The following is a 22,460-nucleotide window of genomic DNA, read 5'->3' as shown; positions in this document are numbered from 1 at the left end:
TTGCTCCTCCCGTTGCCCATACGCCGAAACTCATTCCCCTAGTCATCCATGCTCCGAACTCCCCACCATCCAGGCCAAACCCCCTCGTTTACTCTGCTTAGGACCTGCCTCTATGCCAACTTTTACAAATGGCCAAATTATGTTCAAAAGTTATACAAATGTAAAGTTTATCAATTGCCCAATATATCTGCATAGCATAGATGTATACAAAAGCTCTCCCATACAGCTTTTAGACTGCTGGGGCAAGTACTACGATGAACACCATGAAGGCCAGTAACATCACCAAGGTCAGTGGCTGCCAAGTCTCCCTAGTGATGTTTACGCACCACACAAGGTAATAATTTTAGGTCAAGTCGACCTAGGAGAGGCTCCGAGCCAGTTCAGACAAGTCAAATTGTTGGTGGTTGCGAGCGAGAATCATTGTTATCGCAGCAAGCGAACCACCACTCCCCCACCAGACCTACCCATTATTTATCCACCTATGGCCTAACACCCACGGGGTTCCTGTACAGGGTCTTGGGGGAGATGTAGCAGCACTTACATGGACGCCGCACAAGTTGCACAGCACCGTTAACCCAACGAAAGGCCCCCCCCTCCCACCGCAGTCCCACTCACCGCAGTCCAGTTCGTCGGCACCGTTCTTGCAGTCGGTTTCTTGGTCACATCGCCACGCCTGGGGTATGCACTGGGCCACGCTGCCCCCGCAGCTGAAGTCAGTGGCGAGGCATGTCCGGTGGCCTACACATGCACGCACACCCGCCTGTTATTTAGCTTCACAGACGAGGTAGGCAGAGGGGGGGGGGGGGATCTATTGAGGGGCAAGCATGGCACACCACAAGGAAGTGTCAGAAAATCATGGCCTTTATCTCCTTAAGTGGACAAGTGTGTAATGAAATCTTTCACAGAATGCACCAGGATCACACTTAAGGACGCTTCAATCTTGGGCAGACCCAGTACAGGTTCAGACATTATGGTGCCGTATGGGGGGGTTGCACAAAGTGGAAATAGAATAGAGACCATCCAGCAGTGGATAGATCATGGTTGTACACTGTCCATTGGATAATTAGAAATCAGTTTAAGATCCAAAGCACACGTGGATAGTGGCGTAAACAACATTCCTCTACATTGCCACTAGGCTGCGAATGCCTAGTGATGGTACATGCACCACTTGCAGAAGTTCCCGGTTCAACTCCTGCAGGTGCGATAACTTGCACGCCACCTGCCTCGGTTAACGTTACCTATCACTTCACCCACAAAGAGTAGGCCACCGTGTGCCAGCACCACAGCTAATTACCAAATTGGGATCAACAGCAATCACCCCTTACTGGCAGACCATTGTCCTAGGTCACTCCTGCAAAGGCGGCAATCCTGGTCTATCAAGACGGCACTAGGTTAATAAAAAACAAACTCTGCAATGGAGACAGATTGGGAGTCAAGCGTTTGCCAAAATCCTTGAGTATCTCAAAAATGCCTCTTGAATATCTCCAAGCATTACAACTTGACGATTTTACACAGCCACACTACAGTTCGTAACCTTGCGTCAAGTTCATTTGTTAAATTGCGGATACCCTAATGGACCGTGTATATTTTGAGTGGCGGGACAAAGTCCAGAAGCAACGACTATCCATCTAAAAGGCAACAAATGTAAATAGAACAGAATTCTACCACTTGTAGATTGCAAGAATCTTAAAACCCAGTGCAGCTAATTGAAGATTAGCACGAGCAACATCCAGAACGATACCTACTAGAATCACTCAGGAATGTCGGTCCTTAACGCTCGTGACGTCACTCCATAGACCAGCCCCCCTAATTAATATTCATGAGCAAGTGACGTCACTCAAAATGGAACAGGATCCTCATTAATAATTATTAGGTAACGTCCTCCAAAGGCACACCCCCCCCATTCATAATAATTAGCGGCTGACGTCACTCCACATGGGGGGCCAAGGCACCTCCTCCCCCCTCCCTGGCGTCAACTTTCAACTCGCACGTCACACAATCTCCATCACGCTATTGAGACAAGTAAAAAGGACGTCATGATGAACAAGGGATTATAACCTTAAAATGAAAGAGGTCTGCGTCACCGCGCCCTTACAAATTTCACTCATTAATGCAATGAATATCACGTCAGTCTGCTTTTTGCTTGCAAGTTTCAGATTTACTGCAATACACCCGTCCTTGGACGGGCAAAGGAGAGTTTGGAATATTTGGGGAATTTCTCACCAAGGTGACAAACCCTTCGTGGAGGCCAAACGGCCGACGTCAAGAGCGCAGAACCCCCAAGTTAAAAAAAACAGTTTTGCCCACTTGCTAATTAAACCATGGTCACTCATAACTGCCCAAAAACTGGTACGTGAACATTTGGCTATTCCACTTGGGCAGATCACCAGCTATGTACAATTGAAATGTTTTGGCATCTTCTGCATGTGGAGAGGTCTAATGGGATGTAAAAACCGATTGCTGGTATAATTTTCCACAAGCTACTTAGTCAAGCTATGTAACTTAGTGGGCTTTACCTGGTCAAATAAAGAGCTTAATTTCATTTGTACATGCGATTTTCTTACCTTTCTATACTTTGCACCGTTTTTGTATTGTGGGTGCAGCTTTGACCCACCCCTACTGGACATGTAAAATATCTTCATAGCTCATTGGATTCCTCCAGTATAAAATGAATATTCTAATTCTACAGTAACACCAAGAGGTTTTTACTGGCATGATGCTCTTACAGGGTGGTACACTAGGCAAGAATTCCAGGGAGTGGAAAATAAGTGGGGGCAAAAAAGCAAGCGTCGTAGAAATAAACCCTCTAAAAAGGAGTCTTTCCACGGAATTTGGCCATTACAGTAAATATCTTGTATGGGGAATAATTTGGCACTCCATGTCGAACACTGAAGTATTACACTTGTCAACCCCATGTGTCAATTCAATGTACTAGCCACTCCTGGGCCAGTCTGCACGACTATCCAGGTAGCAGAAAAGTCACTTGCCAAAGTTACATTGATTGGGCAGATCTATTAAAAGCTACTTACCCGTATGGGGTCCTCAACAATGTGCCTTGTGCAACCAAACATGGGGGTCGGAAAGTAAAACATTATGAAGCACTTAACCAGATGACATTGCCTTCCTCTGCAAAACAAAAATTTCCCCCTCGGCAAATACACCTATTCACCTACCTTGAAATAATTTGTGAAAACCAAAATACTCGTACATCCAGGAGAGGATCTCAAGAGCTTCTACCCGAATGCAAGGGCCTTTACACCAGCAGTGGAGCAAAGGCGTCACAAGTTCAATCACGTGTTTTGGTTATCTGGGCTGCTGCGTGCCCTTCACCATCCCACACCTCGATAAATCTAGCTACCCATTTACATAAACACTATTCACAAAGCCCACCGATAACAATTTCGGGTTGCAGCAGCACAAGTGCTTTCGCCGATTGCGAGCGCGCATAGCTCCGGTTGATTGACGGCCACTTACTGCAATGCTCCTGCGATTCGTCTGAACGATCCACGCAGTCCACGTCTCCGTCGCACAGCCATCGCAGAGGGATGCAGTCGCCGTTGCCGCAGACGAAGTCGCGCTCGGAGCAGGTGTGCTTCGCTGCAGAGCAGAACACGCGCACACCCACATGATAGGTTTCCCACTTAGCCAGTATGTTGTTTAGGGTTAAGGGTATCAAAACGAAAAACAAAGACTTTTACCAATTAAGGCACAGAGCTACCATAGCTTTAGAAGAGACCTTCTCCACAAATGATAGCTAAACTGGCTTACAATGGTAACTTACACAGCAGTCAAAGTGTAAAACAGATTCTAAAAAGTGGGGCAAACAGGAGGACCCAGGGAGAAAAGCAAACGCCAAATACACAGGTGTTAGGGTTGGGATTCAACCAGAGGTTGCAACCGGGTACCCGATATCCGTACCCTACCTAGCTGGGTACGGGTACCAGTACGCGACCCTGGTGCGGCCGGGTACAGGTAAGGAATCAAAACCCCTTTTGTGACCTCTGGATTCAAACGCATGTCCTCCTGTATACCAGGTAAGGTGGTTAACAGTGATACCCATGTAGCAAGTAGCTGTGAAGGTCGGCACAAGGCAGTAGGGTGGCCCGCACAATGCCCAGCTGTTGTCCTCTCAGTACTCGTGTTTATGCATCGCAAAAGCAAATTTAAACCCACAAATCGACCGCGTTATAATACTTGCCGAGGGAAACAAACCCTGGTCACCGGGATACTAGCAGCGCATGTAAACCACTACGTGACAGTTCGCCACATGCCCACTACAAACTTAGTTCCCACGTCAAGCCTTTTGCTAAAAAAGACCATCGGGGCAAAGAACATGTCAGACGACCACATCAATTAGCCACCCACTTAGGTGCAGCATTTGTACACATCTAACATTTTATTGTTGATGTTGACAAATCCGACTAGCCTTTATCTCCAGCAAGTTTCAAGATGCGACCAAAGTACGTTTCATTAGGAAAGTGAAATGGGTTGTAGATTTCCAAGAAACACGGCACTGTTGAGCACTGCAAAACCGTTCGTCAGAAATCCAGAACACCAACTCCTAACCCCTGCGATGCCAACCCTCAGTGGCTTTCAACTCAAGCAAAACAAATCCCAACAAAAGCAGTGGCAGGGTTACATGGCTCTACATTTAACCATTAAACAGGGAAGAGCAACCAAGCAATTAAATACCATTTCCACGCGACAATAAATTAAACTAATGAGTGGTGGTAATGTAGTTGAAGTTGGCCATTTTAGACAAAGTGCTGCATCTCACGGCATGTGGATTTCTCATTTAGGGTCACTTAGGCTCGCCAAACATAGGATTTAGGCCACCCCTGTTGGAAGTTGTGCAATTTTGACCCAGTGCTATAAGTTCAGCCAAAATCGGTGAAGTGCAAAAGGTTTAGGTTGCAGTGCATTAAATTCAGGCACAGTGGAACCTTGGAGGCAACACTATTTATTAGCCAACACAACAGGTAACACCTAGCATTAACAGGATTAACGCCATAGGGTGGTAGCCACCATTCCCAACTTAGCTAACACAGGGATACTACATTACTGGACCAGGACAGTTCAACACGCTGCCTGATCCACTAGCGGAGACCGAGGATCGTGAACAGCGGCTTCATTCCCAGAGTTGACCCAGCAGAACAGGCCAGCTCTCAGTCCACACACCGCTTATAACCACTCCAGCGTGGCTGTCTGTCCCAGGCCACGCCTCCCTTCCCGATCCTTCGGGAAGGCCAGAGCCCCCCCAACCACGGGACCCCCCCCTGGAGACCTTCCCCCCCCCCCCCCCCCCGATCTAGTCACGTGCCCTGTTGGGTTCACGTAGAGTGTCACAGCCGGATACGTCTACAGTCCCCATACCGAGCTAACAGTAGTGTCGTTCTACTGTACATGTATAAAGCCAATTAACACCGTGACCTTCCTCTGTGTGCTGTGGTCCAATCTTACAAAACTATCTCAAGGCCGTATTTTAGACATAAAACGTGGTAATGCCCGAGGATTTTCATCCACCTCGGGTCCTTTACTAAACAAAAAATCGTGGATAGAATAAATATCTTGACGTGGATTTCATCGCAGCAGTTAAAACTGGGTGCAAATTGGACAAGGAGTTCCATTATGTAACACTGATGAAACCTTTATAAAACCCGTGCTTGTGGAATCAGAGCTGATATAATAAAATGTAACCATCACCCCAAAAAGGTGTGATTTTTTTTAAAGCTTTAAAGTGATTATACCAGGCACTGCATAAACAAAAAATCCATGCCAGGCATCAATTGCCTTAAAAAGGAGTGGGCAAAAGAAAAACGTGCTCATTGTTGGGGTTCTCTTGGTTGTAATTGCAATATAAAAAGGACGGGAACCATCGCGTTAATCTCAATTTTCCACACTGCAGGTGGCACGAACTAGCACCCAGTGGAGGACGACGTAACCATGGGAACCACGACTGAGGAGGAGTGGTGCCTGCGGCCTGCACGCACCTCGCCCTGCCCGTGGGTCAGCACAGCAGCGATGGGGCTTTGTGCAGCACTTGCCTTAAAACGCGTGGTTATTAGGTGCCAGAGACTGCGAAAAGCCACCGGTTGTGATGGGGGGGGGGGAATGGTGGGAGGCAGCGTGAATGGAACCATAAAAACACTGGGAACACTGATAAAAAAATTTACCCGTAAAAACAAAGTTTTTCAATATAAATCCTTTATATGCGTGGCGGCTAGAGTCCTCTCGTCCTCTGGCTTGAGATGGCTGCCACCTATGGGTCAGATGAGTGTCTGCCACCATTAAGCAATAGGTAATTAAATATTTATTTATTTCCCCTAAAGTGGAAAAAAATTTCACGCAAATTATTTCTCACGCACAATGAGCCTGTGTGCAAAATGTCAGCTCGAGTGGATCACGGGAAGTGGGTTAAAAAACGACCGAAAGATTTGCACGGTCCTAAGCAAGCAGGCACAGGAACTTAAAAGATTTTAAAAATACAAATCTGCGACCCTGCTATTCACGGCACCAGTTAACCATGGGGTCTGCAATAACGTAGATTACATTTCACCTCGATCATCAGCAGCAGTTGTTCCCCATCATGCAGTGTAGCTTCCCATGCAATTTTAGCCAACGAATCACGGCAGATGAAACGCATAATTCCCATAATCATTTCCTCACTTGCAAGTGCAGCAAATTCACAATCACGGATAAAATGTGATCCATTCTGCAAATGAGTTACACCAAAGAATCACCAGGCGGATAGATGGGCAACCCGTTCATGCAAGCACCAGGACTTAACAATGAACAAGAGACTGACAATCTGCTGCAATAATAAAAAAAACGATAGCCGTCCCTGTAAAAACTAGACTGCCAACAGCTAACCGGTAAATTTGATTTAAAGCTTTTGTGACTGCAGTGATTCATATTTTTGGTTCTTTCGGTAAAGTCATGTAGAAGTGAAATAATAAAATTATATTAATATAAAACATAGCCAACTGGTAGTCTAATGCACACGAGGTACCATTAACACCATATGGCCCAACAGGGAAGAGGGATTATAGCTGCAATTATTTTCAATACATGCACTGCTTGCCATATCTAAATGTCAAAAGAATATGATCGGTTCAGAAGCTAGAACCCATGACCTTAGTATTGCAGGTGCAGTGTGCCAACCATGAGACCACCGGAGCATCTGGACGATTTAGAGTAAAGAAACTAAAAGGGGGGGGGGTTAACCTCTCCATTATCCCCTTGTGGACAACCACCTAACACCTTTGACAGAAAACTTAATTCCTTCAGTTCTAAAAATCCTTCATGTTAAACATCAAAGGGGTTCAGATTAAACGGAACACTTTTCGGATAGCCCCCCCTACCCATATTCATCATTCCATCACCCTACAAAATGACATTTGGCATTTAGGCCAGAGGGCACTCTTTGATAGCAGGGGTTGCTGTAAATTATTGTAAGAGTGGCAGCCGGGTCGCCTGCAGTACTTGGAATGCTGACTGGCAGCCTGGAGCGTTATCGGTGGGGGGCAACGTTGAATCTAACTTGCACGGCTGTTAGGAATTTAAGATCGTACGATCGTTGCGCGTGCTTTCATACCAGCCCTCGCAACCCAAAATGTCCATTTTGGCCAAGGGCATTTAGAGGCCATTTGCACAGAAAATATAACATTGTACCCTCTGCTAAAAATGAAAGGCAAACGCGAGCAACCAAGCAATGTTCATGTGCCGTGACTGTATTAACGGTAGACCTAAAATTTTGCCAAGGGGGGGTGGTGGTTTAGGAGTCTTGACACCACCTATTACCTGCTACCACGTGCAAATTAGGGACAGTGCCAGCTCTGACCGACATGGCCAACCAGACAAAATTACTCAAATGGAACACTGCACAAAAATGCTAGTGGCTTCATATTACTCGGCAGTCACGGAATCAGGTGGGCCGTTGAACAAGCCACCAGGTGGGTTCATAAAGCAGTGCAATCAACCAGATAGATGCAGGCCAAGTTGAAATTGACAGCAGATGCTCGAATAAAATGTGCAACACCACCACAAAGCATACATTCGAATACGTAACTGTTTTTTAAGCATTGAAATAAAAAGCCAGGTAATGAGATTTTTTTTTAAAGGACCTTTTAGACCTTTCTCTTGCTTTACTTCAACTGAACATCATATCACTGCCATGGTTAAAGCCAAACTGTGGCCTTGCTGGGCAAGATATGCCAGAGTAAAGCCCAGTCGCAGCGACTTAAATGCAAAGACTCCTACACCTGCAAGATTTCCCCTTCGAACGATCTGAAACCGTCAACATTTGTCAAGTACCACACAGCATTAACATTAATGGGACCTTTTTGCAAACAATAAAAATAGGCATTTACCCCTTTCTGGAAATGAAACCGGTGTTAAGATGTACAATCACCAAGTATCATTGACATTCCATAGAAGTCTGTAAAGGATAACCCCTAGTCGTCCATCGTAAGGCAATAACAAATGCTACACTCGCACTAAAAAAAGCACGTCAGTAAGTTGTCACTCATGGAATAATCGCAATGTAATAAGGAGACCACAATTAGTTTGCAGCCAGATCTGCCTAATTGTTGGCTCAGACATTTATAACAAGACTCGGCTGGGTTCAGATGCGAGGCTACCCAGGAATAAAAACAGGTGATGCGAGGTAGGCCAGGAGATGGCAATACAGAAATGGATGTAATCCCTCACCAATGTACTTTAGTTTGGATCCGAAACCACTTTTGCAGTGTTTAGTTTCTGCCAGGTAACATTGCATCTTGCCAGAAGCCACAGCCATTTCACAAACCACTGGTTAAACACCATAACACCTTCCAAAGCCTCGAGAGACCAAGAAGCGGGAGGTTAATGGGTGAGGCATTGAGGGGCAGGGCTATAATAATGCACTGGTTATTTACAAGCCGTTCCAGTTCAAGGTCGTGTTCTAGGGAGAAACTTTGTTAATCCCCAACCCCCATTCTGGTACACTAGTGCCTAGGGATTTTAATCCACTGGGTCACCTGTTGTAAAGTGGTTATTGGCACAAGTCCATGCATCCATCGAGGAACTAAAAACATGGTTAAATCGATCCATTTAAAACACCAACCTCCTCTGTTATAGTACATTTCCCTTTGGGCAAGTATGCTGTTCATTCCTACTTAACCAAGCACACTAGTGCAAGTTACACTAAAAATCCAAGGCAACAGTGCAAACAAGCAGAGGACATTTTCTGTGGAAAAAGACTTTGGGTGCCCTAGGAGGTTCAATCGAGTGGCATTTCTGCAGAATTGTCAGTAAAATGGACTCTTGCTCAAGTCACATCAGACACATCGTACATGGCCTGTGAAAGAGCCCTCAAGGACAGTGGGATCATACAGATTCGTGAAATCCCCAAAGCTACTTGGGAAATATGAAGTGGCCAGGTGATGGTGGCACAAATTGGTTAAAATTCACACAAGCCCAAAGGTTTCAATGTCCTTGCAAATGCAGGTTGGAAAATTATCTAGTGCACACTTAATAAAAATCTGGTGCCAACTACTGTCATCAAGCACGCCCCTACAGTGTTGGGATTAGAAATGGCCAACTCGTGTGACCCCAGAAGCCATGCACCACCCAGGACCCATTTCCCAACAATGTAACATTATACAAATACGATCCCATTGTGAAAGTTCTGGATGGACGTTTCTTTCATAACAGAACCAACTTTAAATTTAGGGAGAATAATCAAGCACCAGTAACTCCCCACAGGAGTCGAGTTTTAAACTCCCAGCACAGGGCGCAGTGTCCGATATCACCACGAACACGATACCTCTAAAATTTGTTTGTGGCTACTTGGAATTTTGGGCCCTTGGGTATGTACTTTGGAACCGAAAGATCAGGCGTAAAACTAAAAGTGCTTCAGGAGCACAAAAGGCAGCTGTAAAATCATGGCCAACCTTTAAATCCACGCCAATGTTCAGATGCCCTCAACACGAGTGCAACCCACCGAGTGCCAGATTTCACTAAAAGGACAGCGGCAGCTTCTGCTGTCACATGTGCTTTGGGCTCAGACACGCAGTCACGCGTCACCAAAACCCAGAATAAACCCTGGCAGTGTGGGGAGGGGGGGCACGATATCTTTAGCCACGTCCAGACAGCCAGCTGATGCCAAGTTGTGGGGTTCATGCACCACTGCTAGGAATAATTAAAGTCTGAATAATCAAATATTTATCATTTAGAGCAATGCCAACATGTAGCTTTGAAGACTTCCTTATGAAACCCAAAAGGGGCATTATTAATTGACCAACTTACCACAAAAAGACATCCCATTTGACCTTTTTACACAGTAAATGGAAAGCTGCATAACGCATGGGGTTGACCAAGTAGCATTATACGCTAGGCCGACTTTGTAATACCATTCTTAAATGTGGTGACATTGCGGATGTCACTGCAATGCCAGCCCTAGACGGGCACGGCGTGCGGTGTATTAACAGCGCGGGCACCACTCGTGGGTGCAGTACTGGCCCTGGAGCGGCGTGGCGAGCGCTGACCAACAGCACCGGATGGTACCACTCTGCGTGCAGTGCTAACCCCTACAGGATAGGGTGCGAGTGTCAGCCTCGGAGAATGGGGTTACTATAGGCCGTGGCACTCTGGTTGACCCCAGAGGACACGTGAGCAGTCAAGTCTACACAGGGCCCCCCCCCCCCCCCCAAGTGGGGGCTAGGGGTGGTCATGTGTCAGGGCCAAGATCCTGCTCGAGGGTTCGAAGGTGGGCATGGCTAAGGGCAGAGCCAGCCACGCCAGAGGATACAAGCTGGGTCCCAGAAGGGACCAGCTGCTGTTCATCCTGAACAATCTACGTTTTAAGTCCTACAGAATCGCCAACACGTGGACCTGGACCCAAGCTGTGGTCCGGTCAGTTGTAGCTAGTGTAATTAGTGCAGTTAGCCTCGTGGTACACCACCACAGGTTGATAGTGTCAAGGGGTAGTTACCGTGTGTTGGTGTTAATAAATGTGTTGCCTCCAAAGAGTACATCCGCGACTGTTGAATCCACTACAAATGCACACCATGAAGCAATTAGACAAGATAAATACTACCTAGGGTAGGCTCATGGTAGCTTCACTTACAACCGAAATGACCACAAAATGAAACTTAGAGTTTTTATAGGAGGCAAGCACTGTTACACCCCAAAAAGGTTGTGCCATTTCAAAGGTCTGCCACATAGGCCAACATATTTGGGGGAAGTGCCGTTGGAGGAACCTGGAAAGGCCAGGATGGCACGTAAAAGGCAATGTGGCTAGCACCCAACCGTAGCGCAGATGTTCAGCCATTTTTAAGGCCGAGCCGACCTAGGGGAGGACGGACAGCTTCAGGATTACGCTGCACTTACGGTATCAGTAGGTGGGCGTTAAGACACCTGGGGTGGTTCACAAAGCAGTGTAACCAACCAAATGCCTCAATGCAGGCCAAGTTCAGACCACATCTTGAATTAGCACCATTGCCCAAGTACGTTGTAAAAAGTTCAACATGCACACATTCCAGCATAGATGTTGGCCACAGGTACAAATTTAAGAGGCCCAGCAAAAATCCGTCCTCGTAGGCACTTTTGCATCGCACCCCCCCCTCCCACATACTCCACACCCCCCTTTGTAGAAGGCCGTGTTCCAACCACGCAGCGTAAACTCACGGCAGTTTTCCTCGTCACTGTTGTCCGGGCAGTCAAGGTCACCATCACAGCGCCAGGCGAGAGTCACGCACCGGCCATTACGGCACTGGAACTGAGTATCCAAGCAAGCAGTCCACTCGCCTGCAGCAACAGAACAATTGGGGGGGGGGGGGGGGGGTGAGGTTTTCCTAGGACAAGAACACTCGTAAGACAAGTTGTGCAAAGCAATAAAAACTGGCCTTATTTTTGAATCAAGGTTCGAAATAGTAATTTGCCCATGAAATTGGTGCATTTGAATTTTTTTCCAGACAATGGTGGTTTTGCAACTTCCAGTATTTTCCTGAATTTAAAATCAGGGTTGCAAAACAGATTTTTTTTTTTTGCATTATACATGGCCAACCGTGTTAATCTGTAGGTGGATTGCAATTGTAAATAGGTCACAATTATAATATTCATGGCAGACAAGACGAATGAATTGGGAGGTGAACTTGTACTTCCGGTACAGATTACTAAAAATAGGGGGGGGAAAGCAAACGACAATCATAGCAGTAATAATTGTGTCACATCATGAAAAAAATATTGCAGCAACCATAAAGAACCACGAGTGTGCCTGGGGAAGAGTCTCCACCCAAAGCAATGAATTGGTGGTGATAAAGGGGACAAAACAAAAACTTGTCCGAACGGTCGAGAAAAGTGCAACATTAGAGCAGGCGGTGCGCAGTGGGTGTGGACTGCACGATGAACCTGGGTGACCAGAGCTCCATTGCCCACAATGGCCAACGTCAGAAGTAGATAATGAAACCGATGCCGTGCCCACCTCACCACTCTTCAGCAGCCCAAACTGAAGTGGTCAAGGTAAACCAAATCTGCCATTCAACCCCCAGACTGATTACTACGTTGTCTGTATGGGTGGGAAAGATTTGACGCATCCCATTCTTATAAAGTATTTCTATAGTGCCTTAAGGTGCTTTACACAGAATTAATAGTACATTAATGTAAATGGTGGAGAGGCGGCGCGTGAAATAGGACACGCTATGGGCAAATCGATGCGTGAATTGAAAGCGAAATTGATTGAGTGAAAGCTATGTAAGAATGAGGGAAAACGGTGGCAGTTGAGGGGGGAGGTTAAGGGGTGGTGGAAGGGAAAATGCGTTGAGCAAAAAGGTGACTAATACGGATGGGAAATTGTTTCAGTGAAGGGGGGGGCAAGGGAAAACGTAAGAGTCGATCAAGCGTGTGACAAGCTGTACGTATTTCAGCACAAACTTCAGCCCCTTTTTTACAAGATACACTCATTGAGACAAAAGTCAAGCCAACATGAAGGATGCAAATGGTACGGTAAAGTAATTTGACTTCAAACTTTCAGAGCATACCCATTGGATGGGGTCACATATCAAAAACCATCCATTCTAAAAATGTAAACGCATCACAATTACTGTATTCCAGGCACGATACCGTTTTCATAAAGACATGATCATAGTAGAACAGTTGCGAATTTTAGCGCCAAATATTTCAGGAAAGATCTCAATCGTCAAATAATCAAAGTAATTATGCTTTGGTTCTTTCGGTAAAGTCACGTAGAAATAAATTTAATAATAATCTAATTCATATTTACTTTTAATACCATATTAGCCACAAATGATTTGCCTTCAAAATGAGCAATGTGTGGGGGGGGGGGGGGCAATCCTTTGAAAGGATTTTATGAATTGAAAAGAGCATTGTGTATATTAGTCATAATAGCCGAGGTCTGCAACCACACCCTTTAAAAACTTGAAGCAGAAAATAAAGTTCAAAACGAAAATGGTCTTCAACCAAATGTCCCAAGGCAGAATGCGGTTGAAGCAATTCTACATTTTAGAGTGTTTCCAGCACCACTTAAATGCCACACCTGTAATAAAATTGTCACAGCAGTGAAAACGGCATTATTTTAACGGCTGATCATAAGCACAAGGGCAAAACTAATAAAAGCCTCACAGCAGTCCAACAGAATTTACATGAAATTATAGCCTTCATACTGCATTCCGAATGTTTAATCAACAGCATTGCAAGCAAAGCTGGGCAGTCCAATTTACTGGCAATTGTACAATGCTGGTCAGTAGTGACAAAAATCATGGGGGGGAAGGCAAATGTAATGCAATTTAAAACCCTGCATCAATCCACTGCTACACGAAGCTCTCCCCCCCCTACACCAACATGGCAAAACATCGGTCAAATTCGAAGCATGATTATTTTCCATGGCACAAGATTGGTGATGTGCAGTGACTTCAGCCAGTTGATCTGTAGTATCTCAAGGGGCCATTAGCCCAAATCGTTAACCTAATACAGAACACTATTTGTTACGAGCCAGTGTTAGTCAAATAGCTGGGGACAATACGGCAGTTGTGAAAATAACTCGTGCTCCAAGGGCTCTGTGGGAGAGTCATGGGGGTTTGTCAAAAAAAACCCATTTTATTTCGAATTTGGTAAACTAAAAATAGTAAGAGTTGCAATGCACCCAAATAAGACTGGCCTGTAATAAAACAATTTATGTTGGAGGTCAACTTGGAGCTAAAGCTTTGTAAACAGATGTCTAGTGGGGGCAGCTAAAAATGTTACAAATACAAAAGCACAGGAAAACCAAAGCACAAGGTAAACAAACCGAACATTCCAAAATAAGCCATCCTACTAGGTAAAGCCCACCAAGTTATATCAACTCGAGTCAAGAGACCTGCCACCGATGACAGCGCAACGAAGTGGCTTAGGTGGACATGTGCAGCAGCTAATAAAAATCAATGCATGTGGGTTCTAAAATGGAGGGGGAAAAAAAACACCCCCAGACGACCCAGGAGAAATAAAACCCACACGACCAGAGAGAACATGCAAATCCCAATAGACAAGAGTCTGGGTTGGGATCTAACCCCCGGCCTTGTTCATACCAGGCGAGGAAGCCAACACCAAAGCAGTCCTTAAAGAGCCGCATGTGGCTCCGGCACATTTCCAACCAGTGGACCACATTGTACCCCAATGGTCAGCACAAGCTGGAGGAGGCCCGGCATACACCGACCAATTAAAATACTCAGCCACGACTAGGACAAACTCACCTCCTCCACTGGGTTCAGACCACTGCGCCAAACTACATGCCTGCGCCACATCACATAAAAATCCAAACTGTCAATGCAAATCAGCCAACAGGCCTCCACGAAGAGTAATGGGCAGGATAAGTGGATGCACCGTGTAAGAGAGCAAAATAACATCTATTATTTTTAAAGACAAACGTTATTGCACGTTAAACCATTTCAAAAACGGCCATAGGCAACAGGCGCAGTGGAAAGTAAAAAAACGATCCACTTGACAGCAGGCATGGCCTTAGACCCAGTGCAACAAAGCACTTCATTCTCAATTAATTTCAAACAGACCACCAGCACATCAGTACACGATTAGCACAAAGACAGATGGGTAGCACAGAGGGCTCACGGTTGTGGCGAGTGGTGGCATAGATGCGAGCACACTGCATTACTGGTCCAGGGCCTTTACTGGTGCCGACTGCCTCAAATGAGTACCTGGTGGTGTGTAAACATTGCCACTGGGGGAGAATTGCGGCCAGGCGTGGTGTTAGGCCACCCAGCTGTAGTGTGCCAGCCTTTAGTCGGTGCTCAATACCAGCATTTGCCCTAAAAGCATGTTAAAGGCTATACAGGGAAGCTCTTTGTCCTTGGTCATACGACTTCAGTCCAGTGCCAGCCACACCAACCTCGTCCCAGGATGAACCCTAAAAATGGGGCCCATAGAGACCCTGCCATATGACACGGGGGGGGGGGGGGGGGGCGGCTTCTCATTGCCCTGTAACATGGATGTCACTCAAAAGCTCTTGGCGATCCACCAATGCCCCTCAGACTCGATGCCACGCACAAAGTCCAGGGTTTGTTTTGGACAGACGGCAGAGGTCATCTGGGGGAGCTGCAAATTAACTGTGGCAAAGTTGTAAAATGACGATACAATAAGCAGTGGGCAATAGATTATAGTAAAACACAATTTGTCCCTGGGTAGCAAGTTATTTTTTCAATAGCGATGTCTCAAAAAGTAAAGAACATGGCTATTATTCCCCACAAACTTTGCTTGTGACATTTTAAAATGTACTTATTTTCAAATGGCAAAAACGGGTAAATTGTCTGTTTAGTCATAGTACGGAACCTACAAACGAAAAGTAACATGTTTTATACTAAAGTAATACAAAAATTACTACGAAAGATTTAGAAGAGTAGTTTGAGATTTACGATTATACTGTAAATAACTTTCACGAATCAGCCCCCAAAATGTAGTCTCCCATCATGTTCTCGTAATATTGTCCTTGGTAGCGGCATTCAAAGTCCAGTATATCCTGGTGGAAGCGCTCGCCTTGCTCCGAACGAGTACACTCCCATGTTCTCCTTGAATTTATCAAGATGAGCATCAAGGATATGAACTTTGAGGGACATCCTACAGCCCATTGTGCCGTAGCTCTTCAGTCTCAACCAGCTCCACATAGTTGTCGACCTTGTGATTGCCCAGGAAGCCACGAGCCACTGCGACAAAGCTGTTCCAAGCCGCTTTCTCCTTATGAGTGAGCTTCTTGGGGACTTCATTGCACTCCAGGATATTCTTCATCTCTGTGGTTCAACAAAGACAGCAGTTTTGACCTTTGCCTCAGACAGCTTAGGGAAGAAGTCTTGAAGGTACTTGAAGGCTGCCGACTCCTTATCTACAGCTCCGACAAATTGTTTCACAAGGCCAAATTGGATGTGCAGTGGCGGCATCAGCACCTTCCAGGGGTCCACTAGTGGGCTCCCACTTGACGTTGTTCTTGCCCACAGAGAACTCAGTCCGCTGTGGCCAGTCCCCAGCTGTGGTAGTGCAAAATTGCCTTGGAGACCCATCAGGAATACCACCATACTTTGGTTCCTTTCAGCAAGTCATGCAAGTAGAAAAAAACAAGAGCTCACGACATTGATCGTAACAAGCAATCAGGTGAGATGACAGCAAGAACTCTGCCAAAGTAGGCGAGTAGTTGTCTCACCTGACGAGGATTGCGCGTGTTGTGATCTATTATTTTTTCTACCGACATCACTTTACTGAAAGAACCAAAGAGTATGGATTACTGCAGTGAAAGCTTCAAATCAAGAAGGAATGCCACCATTTTGAAGTCCGATGACCTCCCAGCTGCGCTCATCATACTTCAAGGCGTCCAAGCAAGGTCTGTTGTAATCCTTTGAGGTGCACCCAGTGAGCCAGGTACTTGTTACCATTATGGAGCAGCACGGCTTTGAGGCTCCTGGATGAGCTGTCAATGAAGATGCGCCACTCATTCTGGTTACAGACGATTCCTATTGCCTCGAACAGACTGGTCACATTGTGGCAGAAGCAGAGCCAATCTTGACGGGTAAAGAAGCTGCAAAAAGATTGGCGATGCTTCAGATCTGCGACTTGCACTTTCATCCAACAAGTTCCACTGCTTGAGCCTAAATGTCAAAAGCTCGGCATTGGACTTTGTGAGACCAAGATCTGATTAAGTCTAGGTATTTTGGGTTCTCCTCAGCTCCACCTCTGTAATTGTCATCTGGATCCAAGTCTTCCTCACTCCGACTTGCTGTCCTCTAAAAGACAGCTGCTCTCTCCAGAGTGGGTACAAGACACTCATGGCAGTGTGGCACCGGGGCAATGGATGAAGGAAGGTTGATACACTATAGCAGCTGCATTCTTGCCAGTCTTGCATGGACCCTTCCAAACGTCAAAGTAGCAGTTGCTCGAGTGGTCAGCGAGTTTCCAAATTAATCGGGATAGTGAACTTCATGGTTCTTACCCTCTACCATCCTACAATTTTTTTTTTTTTACCCATGACGTGTAAGATTCTCGCAACATTGTCATATATTTTTCTCAATAACATTGAAAATTGTAAAACATTTGAAAATAAAAGTTCTAAAACAAATTTTAGAACAAAATGCCAAGCAACAATTGTCCATCTTACCTTCTTGGCCTCACACCTTAGCAGATGCTTCCACAGAATACTTTTTCGCTCTTGTCTTGATAAATTGGCCGCAGACATGCGTCTGCCGGATGCTTGCAGCCACTTGATGCCATCTCAGAAAAATGCAGATTTGTATCCACTTGGGCAGCTGGAACTAAAATGAACTTGTGGGCCTTAAGGCCCCTGTATTTATATTACTGGAAAGTTCTCGAAGTTATGCCACGTTTACCTCACACCGAATCTGGAAACTAGGTAATTTTTAAAATATTACAGTCCTGGTCACAAAAGCAAAGCTTGCAGGGAGTAGCCATTTTCTGTGCATCGAGGCATAAGCAATTGGGAAATAAACACTTACTACCCAGGGACGTATTTGCAGTACAAGACACGGCTTCTTCACCGCATTGATGGGGGGGGGGGGGGGGGGGTGTGTAGAGAAATGATAAGTTTGATTTAGCACAGTTTCGAATAAAAACAGTAAGATGAATGCGGTAATGACATGTCCATGCACATGTTTTTAGCAAAGACATGCCACAAATGTGGGAAACGTGGATATTAGGGCCATTGATATACCTTGTGTATTTGGAAGACAAGCATTGTAGCCATTTCCAGCAACAGCATATAATGGAAGTCCTTTTGAAGACAATAAAAGTTTAGTAATTAAGATGTTTTGCACATGCATTTCACCTACTCTTAGCTTTAAAACTTACCCCATGTCACTCATCCCGGCAGAGGAGTGACACGAATATTTACACGGTGCATATATTACACACCAATCTTGACTAGAAGCTTTCGTGAAGGCAGGATTTCACTTAGGTTTTCGGTAAAGTCACATAGACACATTTCTAAATTTGGTTAAGTTTGATATCAAAGCTTCCTTGGTCACATTTCTTCTTTCACCAAAGCCCTCTTTGAATTCTATCCCAACCCTCTCTCGCCCCCCCCTCTATACAATTGCCTCGTTAGAGGCATGTTTCTTTCACCCGAAGACGAATGCTTGTTGTTGCGATCGAAACATCGTGATCTATCATGTCTTTATTTTCCCATCCAAGTGACTTTACCGAAAGACACTCTGTACATTAAACGCCGTTCGGTTTTGTTTTTAATGGGTCAACTTGCAACCATTATCTAGCCACACACGTGGTGTGAGATTCTGGTTAGTTAATCTGGCCAGCCCCTAACGTAGCGGGTCTCTTCTTACAAGTCAATGCATCACATTGGGCACTGCTACATGCAGTTATATTGACCATTTGGTATTTTACGAATACATTGTAAGTGAAGCTAGTCTAAACAATACAGTACAAGGTCACTAATTTCAGTAGAGTATTCCGGTCTAGGTCTGGTGACAAATCACAGCCTGTATTACATGGACCATGGCCTTGAAAGGATCATTGCATTATAGAGTTAATATGGTAGCGTTTAAATTAGGTTTGGACCATTACAATGCCACAATTACATCACAAAGTACTGTACACCGTATAGTCAGCATCACGAAATTCTGTGGTACAATAACTAACACCAGCGCCGATAATCATTATTATAACTCGTCATAATTCATTACAGCTCATGAATAAAACATCCGAGCAGGCTTAAATGCATGACCACAGCCGCAATGGTTGTTACACCATCAACCACATCGCAGTTACAGCAGTAATGGATCATCTAACGTATTCATCACCATGCGCTGTTGTACAGATTGCATGTCAGTATTAATTGTGTGCCGTAGTGTTATAAACACAATGGGTGCGATTATTGTTCGCGATTGCATTACATGCAGGCACTGTACACCGCACACGTGGCGTTTCAAGGACACACAAACCACGTGCGTGTACAGTGCACTGTACACAACGCAGCATGTATCACACCAATACTCACAAAACACAAACGTACATACAGAACACCCATTCAGTATACGCCTCAAAGGGTATATTCACAACTTAACTACACCAACCAGTACACGTACAAAGATGCAGTCTTTCTTCATTCAAGCAAACACTCAAGGACACAGACCTCATTCAGTGTACATCGGCACTTAATCCACTCTCAGTAAACACCCGGCAACTAAATCACCCTCACCACAGAACAAAGGTAAAGATCCCCCGTGTAGCCTGCAAAAGTGGCGGGGCAAGGGGCCGTTAGAGAGCAGCCAACATCAACTACACCCGGACGTCTTTGTCTTCCCGGTGTTGAAGACAAAGGCGGCCGGTTTTTATCGTATAATAAACAATACTACACAGCAAGAACAGAAGTTAAAGTCGCACGCACTCGTGGCTGCGAAATTATAATTAACATTAATTTGACCCTGAGAATCCCACTAAGACTGCTTGTCCACACGTGGTTCACATTGGGGCAAAGCACTGCAGCTTGGAACAGTTAGCGAGCACCTATTAGTTCAAGTTTATATATATTAGGTATATCCCTGCGAGCCATTCGGCTCTTGAATCGGGTGCAACCGCAAAACTAAAACATGAACAAGAAAACATCTTAAAAGTGACTGTGCAAACAGAAAATCCAAGAAAAGACCGCAAAATATTGCAGAAAAAGCCACCGTACACCAAGACTGCAAAAATCCCAGTGGGATGCAAGTCAAACAACAACCACAAGACAACTTAGATTAAGGCCATCAGTCTAACTCTGTACAGACTGTACTACAGGCGCGGCTGTGTAAAACGGATGGCCGAACACCGCCTTTGTCTCTCCCCATGTGCCAATGTTTATTACACAACACCCTGGGCAGGTGAGTGTCAATTAAAGAGTAAAGTTGATCTGGGGAGAAGAGTTTGGGGTTAAATGACCGGTCCCCAGATATAGCTCTCGTCACTGCTGGTCGTGGCCGAGACGATTTGAACGCGGGTGTGCTAACCACTGCGTCACCGCTCCCCCAGTGCGCCAACCACCGCGCCACCGCTCCCCACGACACACTTTGTACAGATACGCAGACTGTATATACAGTACTCAAATGTCAGTATACGAATTAAGATTGTTACACATTCCAATGCAACGTACGCTAAAGGCACATTATATAAACACAAGTGTATACACAAACACACGCAAATGAATGACAACTACAAAGACTCCCCAGATAGCCTGTAACACTGCCGAGGCAAGTGCAGAGGGCACAGCATCGGCCGCCTTTGTGCGTGTAAAACGAAGACTGGGGAGACCCACTTGCCATACCAGGTCAATCATCTGGGGAGGCAGAGTGCAACCTACGAGGAGGGTTCCAAGAACCGGTTCACGTGCTCGAACCGGTTAGTAGCGCAGTGCGCCGGCCACTGCGCCACCGCTCCCCAGCACCACGTGGTTAACGCGAGCTGCAAGGATGCACCATTCAATAGGATAGTACGACACGTGTACTTACACACAACATCGTAAGTTCACAGATTGTGGTCGTCCTTCACGCACTCCGACGAGCAAGGTTGGCTACGTGCGGTGCGAAAGAATTTCACACGTTCAACGCCACCGATTGAAAAACACAACACGGCCCTTTAAACCCCACACCAAGCACATGGTGGACTTGCAATTACAACTCTGCACGGATTTGGACACCAACACCATCACACCCCATCTCTCCACCTTACAGCTTATTCGTGTGCTTGGCCACCCTACCCTGAGACATGTTGTACTGCACATACAAGTTTCTCGCCTCCCGACAGAATACCGCAGAGAAAACTACCAACACACACCACCCACCTACCTTTAAACCCCACAAAATTACCAGCAAATACCCCCCGCCAATACACCACCTACCTTTAAACCCCACAAAATTACCAGCAAATACCCCCCGCCAATACACCACCTACCTTTTTAAACCCCACAAAATTACCAGCAAATACCCCCCCGCCAATACACCACCTACCTTTAAACCCACAAAATTACCAGCAAATACCCCCCCGCCAATACACCACCTACCTTTAAACCCCACAAAATTACCAGCAAATACCCCCCCCGCCAATACACCACCTACCTTTAAACCCACAAAATTACCAGCAAATACCCCCGCCAATACACCACCTACCTTTAAACCCCACAAATTACCAGCAAATACCCCCCGCCAATACCCACCTACCTTTAAACCCCACAAAATTACCAGCAAATACCCCCCGCCAATACACCACCTACCTTTTAAACCCCACAAAATTACCAGCAAATACCCCCCCCCAATACACCACCTACCTTTAAACCCCACAAAATTACCAGCAAATACCCCCCCGCCAATACACCACCTACCTTTAAACCCCACAAATTACCAGCAAATACCCCCCCCAATACACCACCTACCTTTAAACCCCACAAAATTACCAGCAAATTACCCCCGCCAATACACACCTACCTTAACCCCACAAATTACCAGCAATACCCCCCCGCCAATACACCACCTACCTTTAAACCCCACAAAATTACCAGCAAATACCCCCCCGCCAATACACCACCTACCTTTAAACCCACAAAATTACCAGCAAATACCCCCGCCAATACACCACCTACCTTTTTAAACCCCACAAAATTACCAGCAAATACCCCCCCCACCTTTAAACCCCACAAAACTACCAATAAATGCCCCCCCCCCCCATACACCACCCACCAGCAAACGCGACCTTAGGTCACCACCTACCCAGTCACCTTCATGCCGGTAGGCGCAGTTCCGCATCTGCGTGTCTCCAGCACCACAGTCACTACCCCACACGTCTAGCTGCCTTCACTACCGATCTACCCTGCCATAGCAAGCCCAACACCAGCAATGCTGCATCTGCCTAACAAACAACGAAGACTAATACCCCCCCCCCCCCCACACACACACGTGTATCTTTAACAGGCTGTAGGGGCACAAGTGCTG

General features: G+C 45.9%; 1 protein-coding gene across 4 annotated transcripts in view; it reads right to left on the bottom strand.

The window, feature by feature from the left end:
• LOC133349307 (very low-density lipoprotein receptor-like) overlaps window positions 1-22,460 on the bottom strand; it is a 43,074-nt gene that overhangs the window by 19,416 nt on the left and 1,198 nt on the right. For all 4 annotated transcript variants that reach the window (XM_061562685.1, XM_061562684.1, XM_061562689.1 and 1 more), the window contains exons 2-4: window positions 11,668-11,787; window positions 3,475-3,597; window positions 616-738 (exon numbers count right to left, since the gene is read on the bottom strand). In XM_061562685.1, coding sequence (XP_061418669.1) covers window positions 616-738; window positions 3,475-3,597; window positions 11,668-11,787 — 366 coding nt within the window. The remainder of the gene's footprint in view (window positions 1-615; window positions 739-3,474; window positions 3,598-11,667; window positions 11,788-22,460) is intronic.

The sequence above is a fragment of the Lethenteron reissneri genome, chromosome 4, assembly GCF_015708825.2.
Source record: "Lethenteron reissneri isolate LAM-NWPU_2019-01 chromosome 4, ASM1570882v1, whole genome shotgun sequence".
NCBI classification, from domain to species: domain Eukaryota; kingdom Metazoa; phylum Chordata; class Hyperoartia; order Petromyzontiformes; family Petromyzontidae; genus Lethenteron; species Lethenteron reissneri.
Note: the sequence above shows the minus strand (reverse complement) of the source record. Positions and strands in the feature narration are given on the sequence as shown.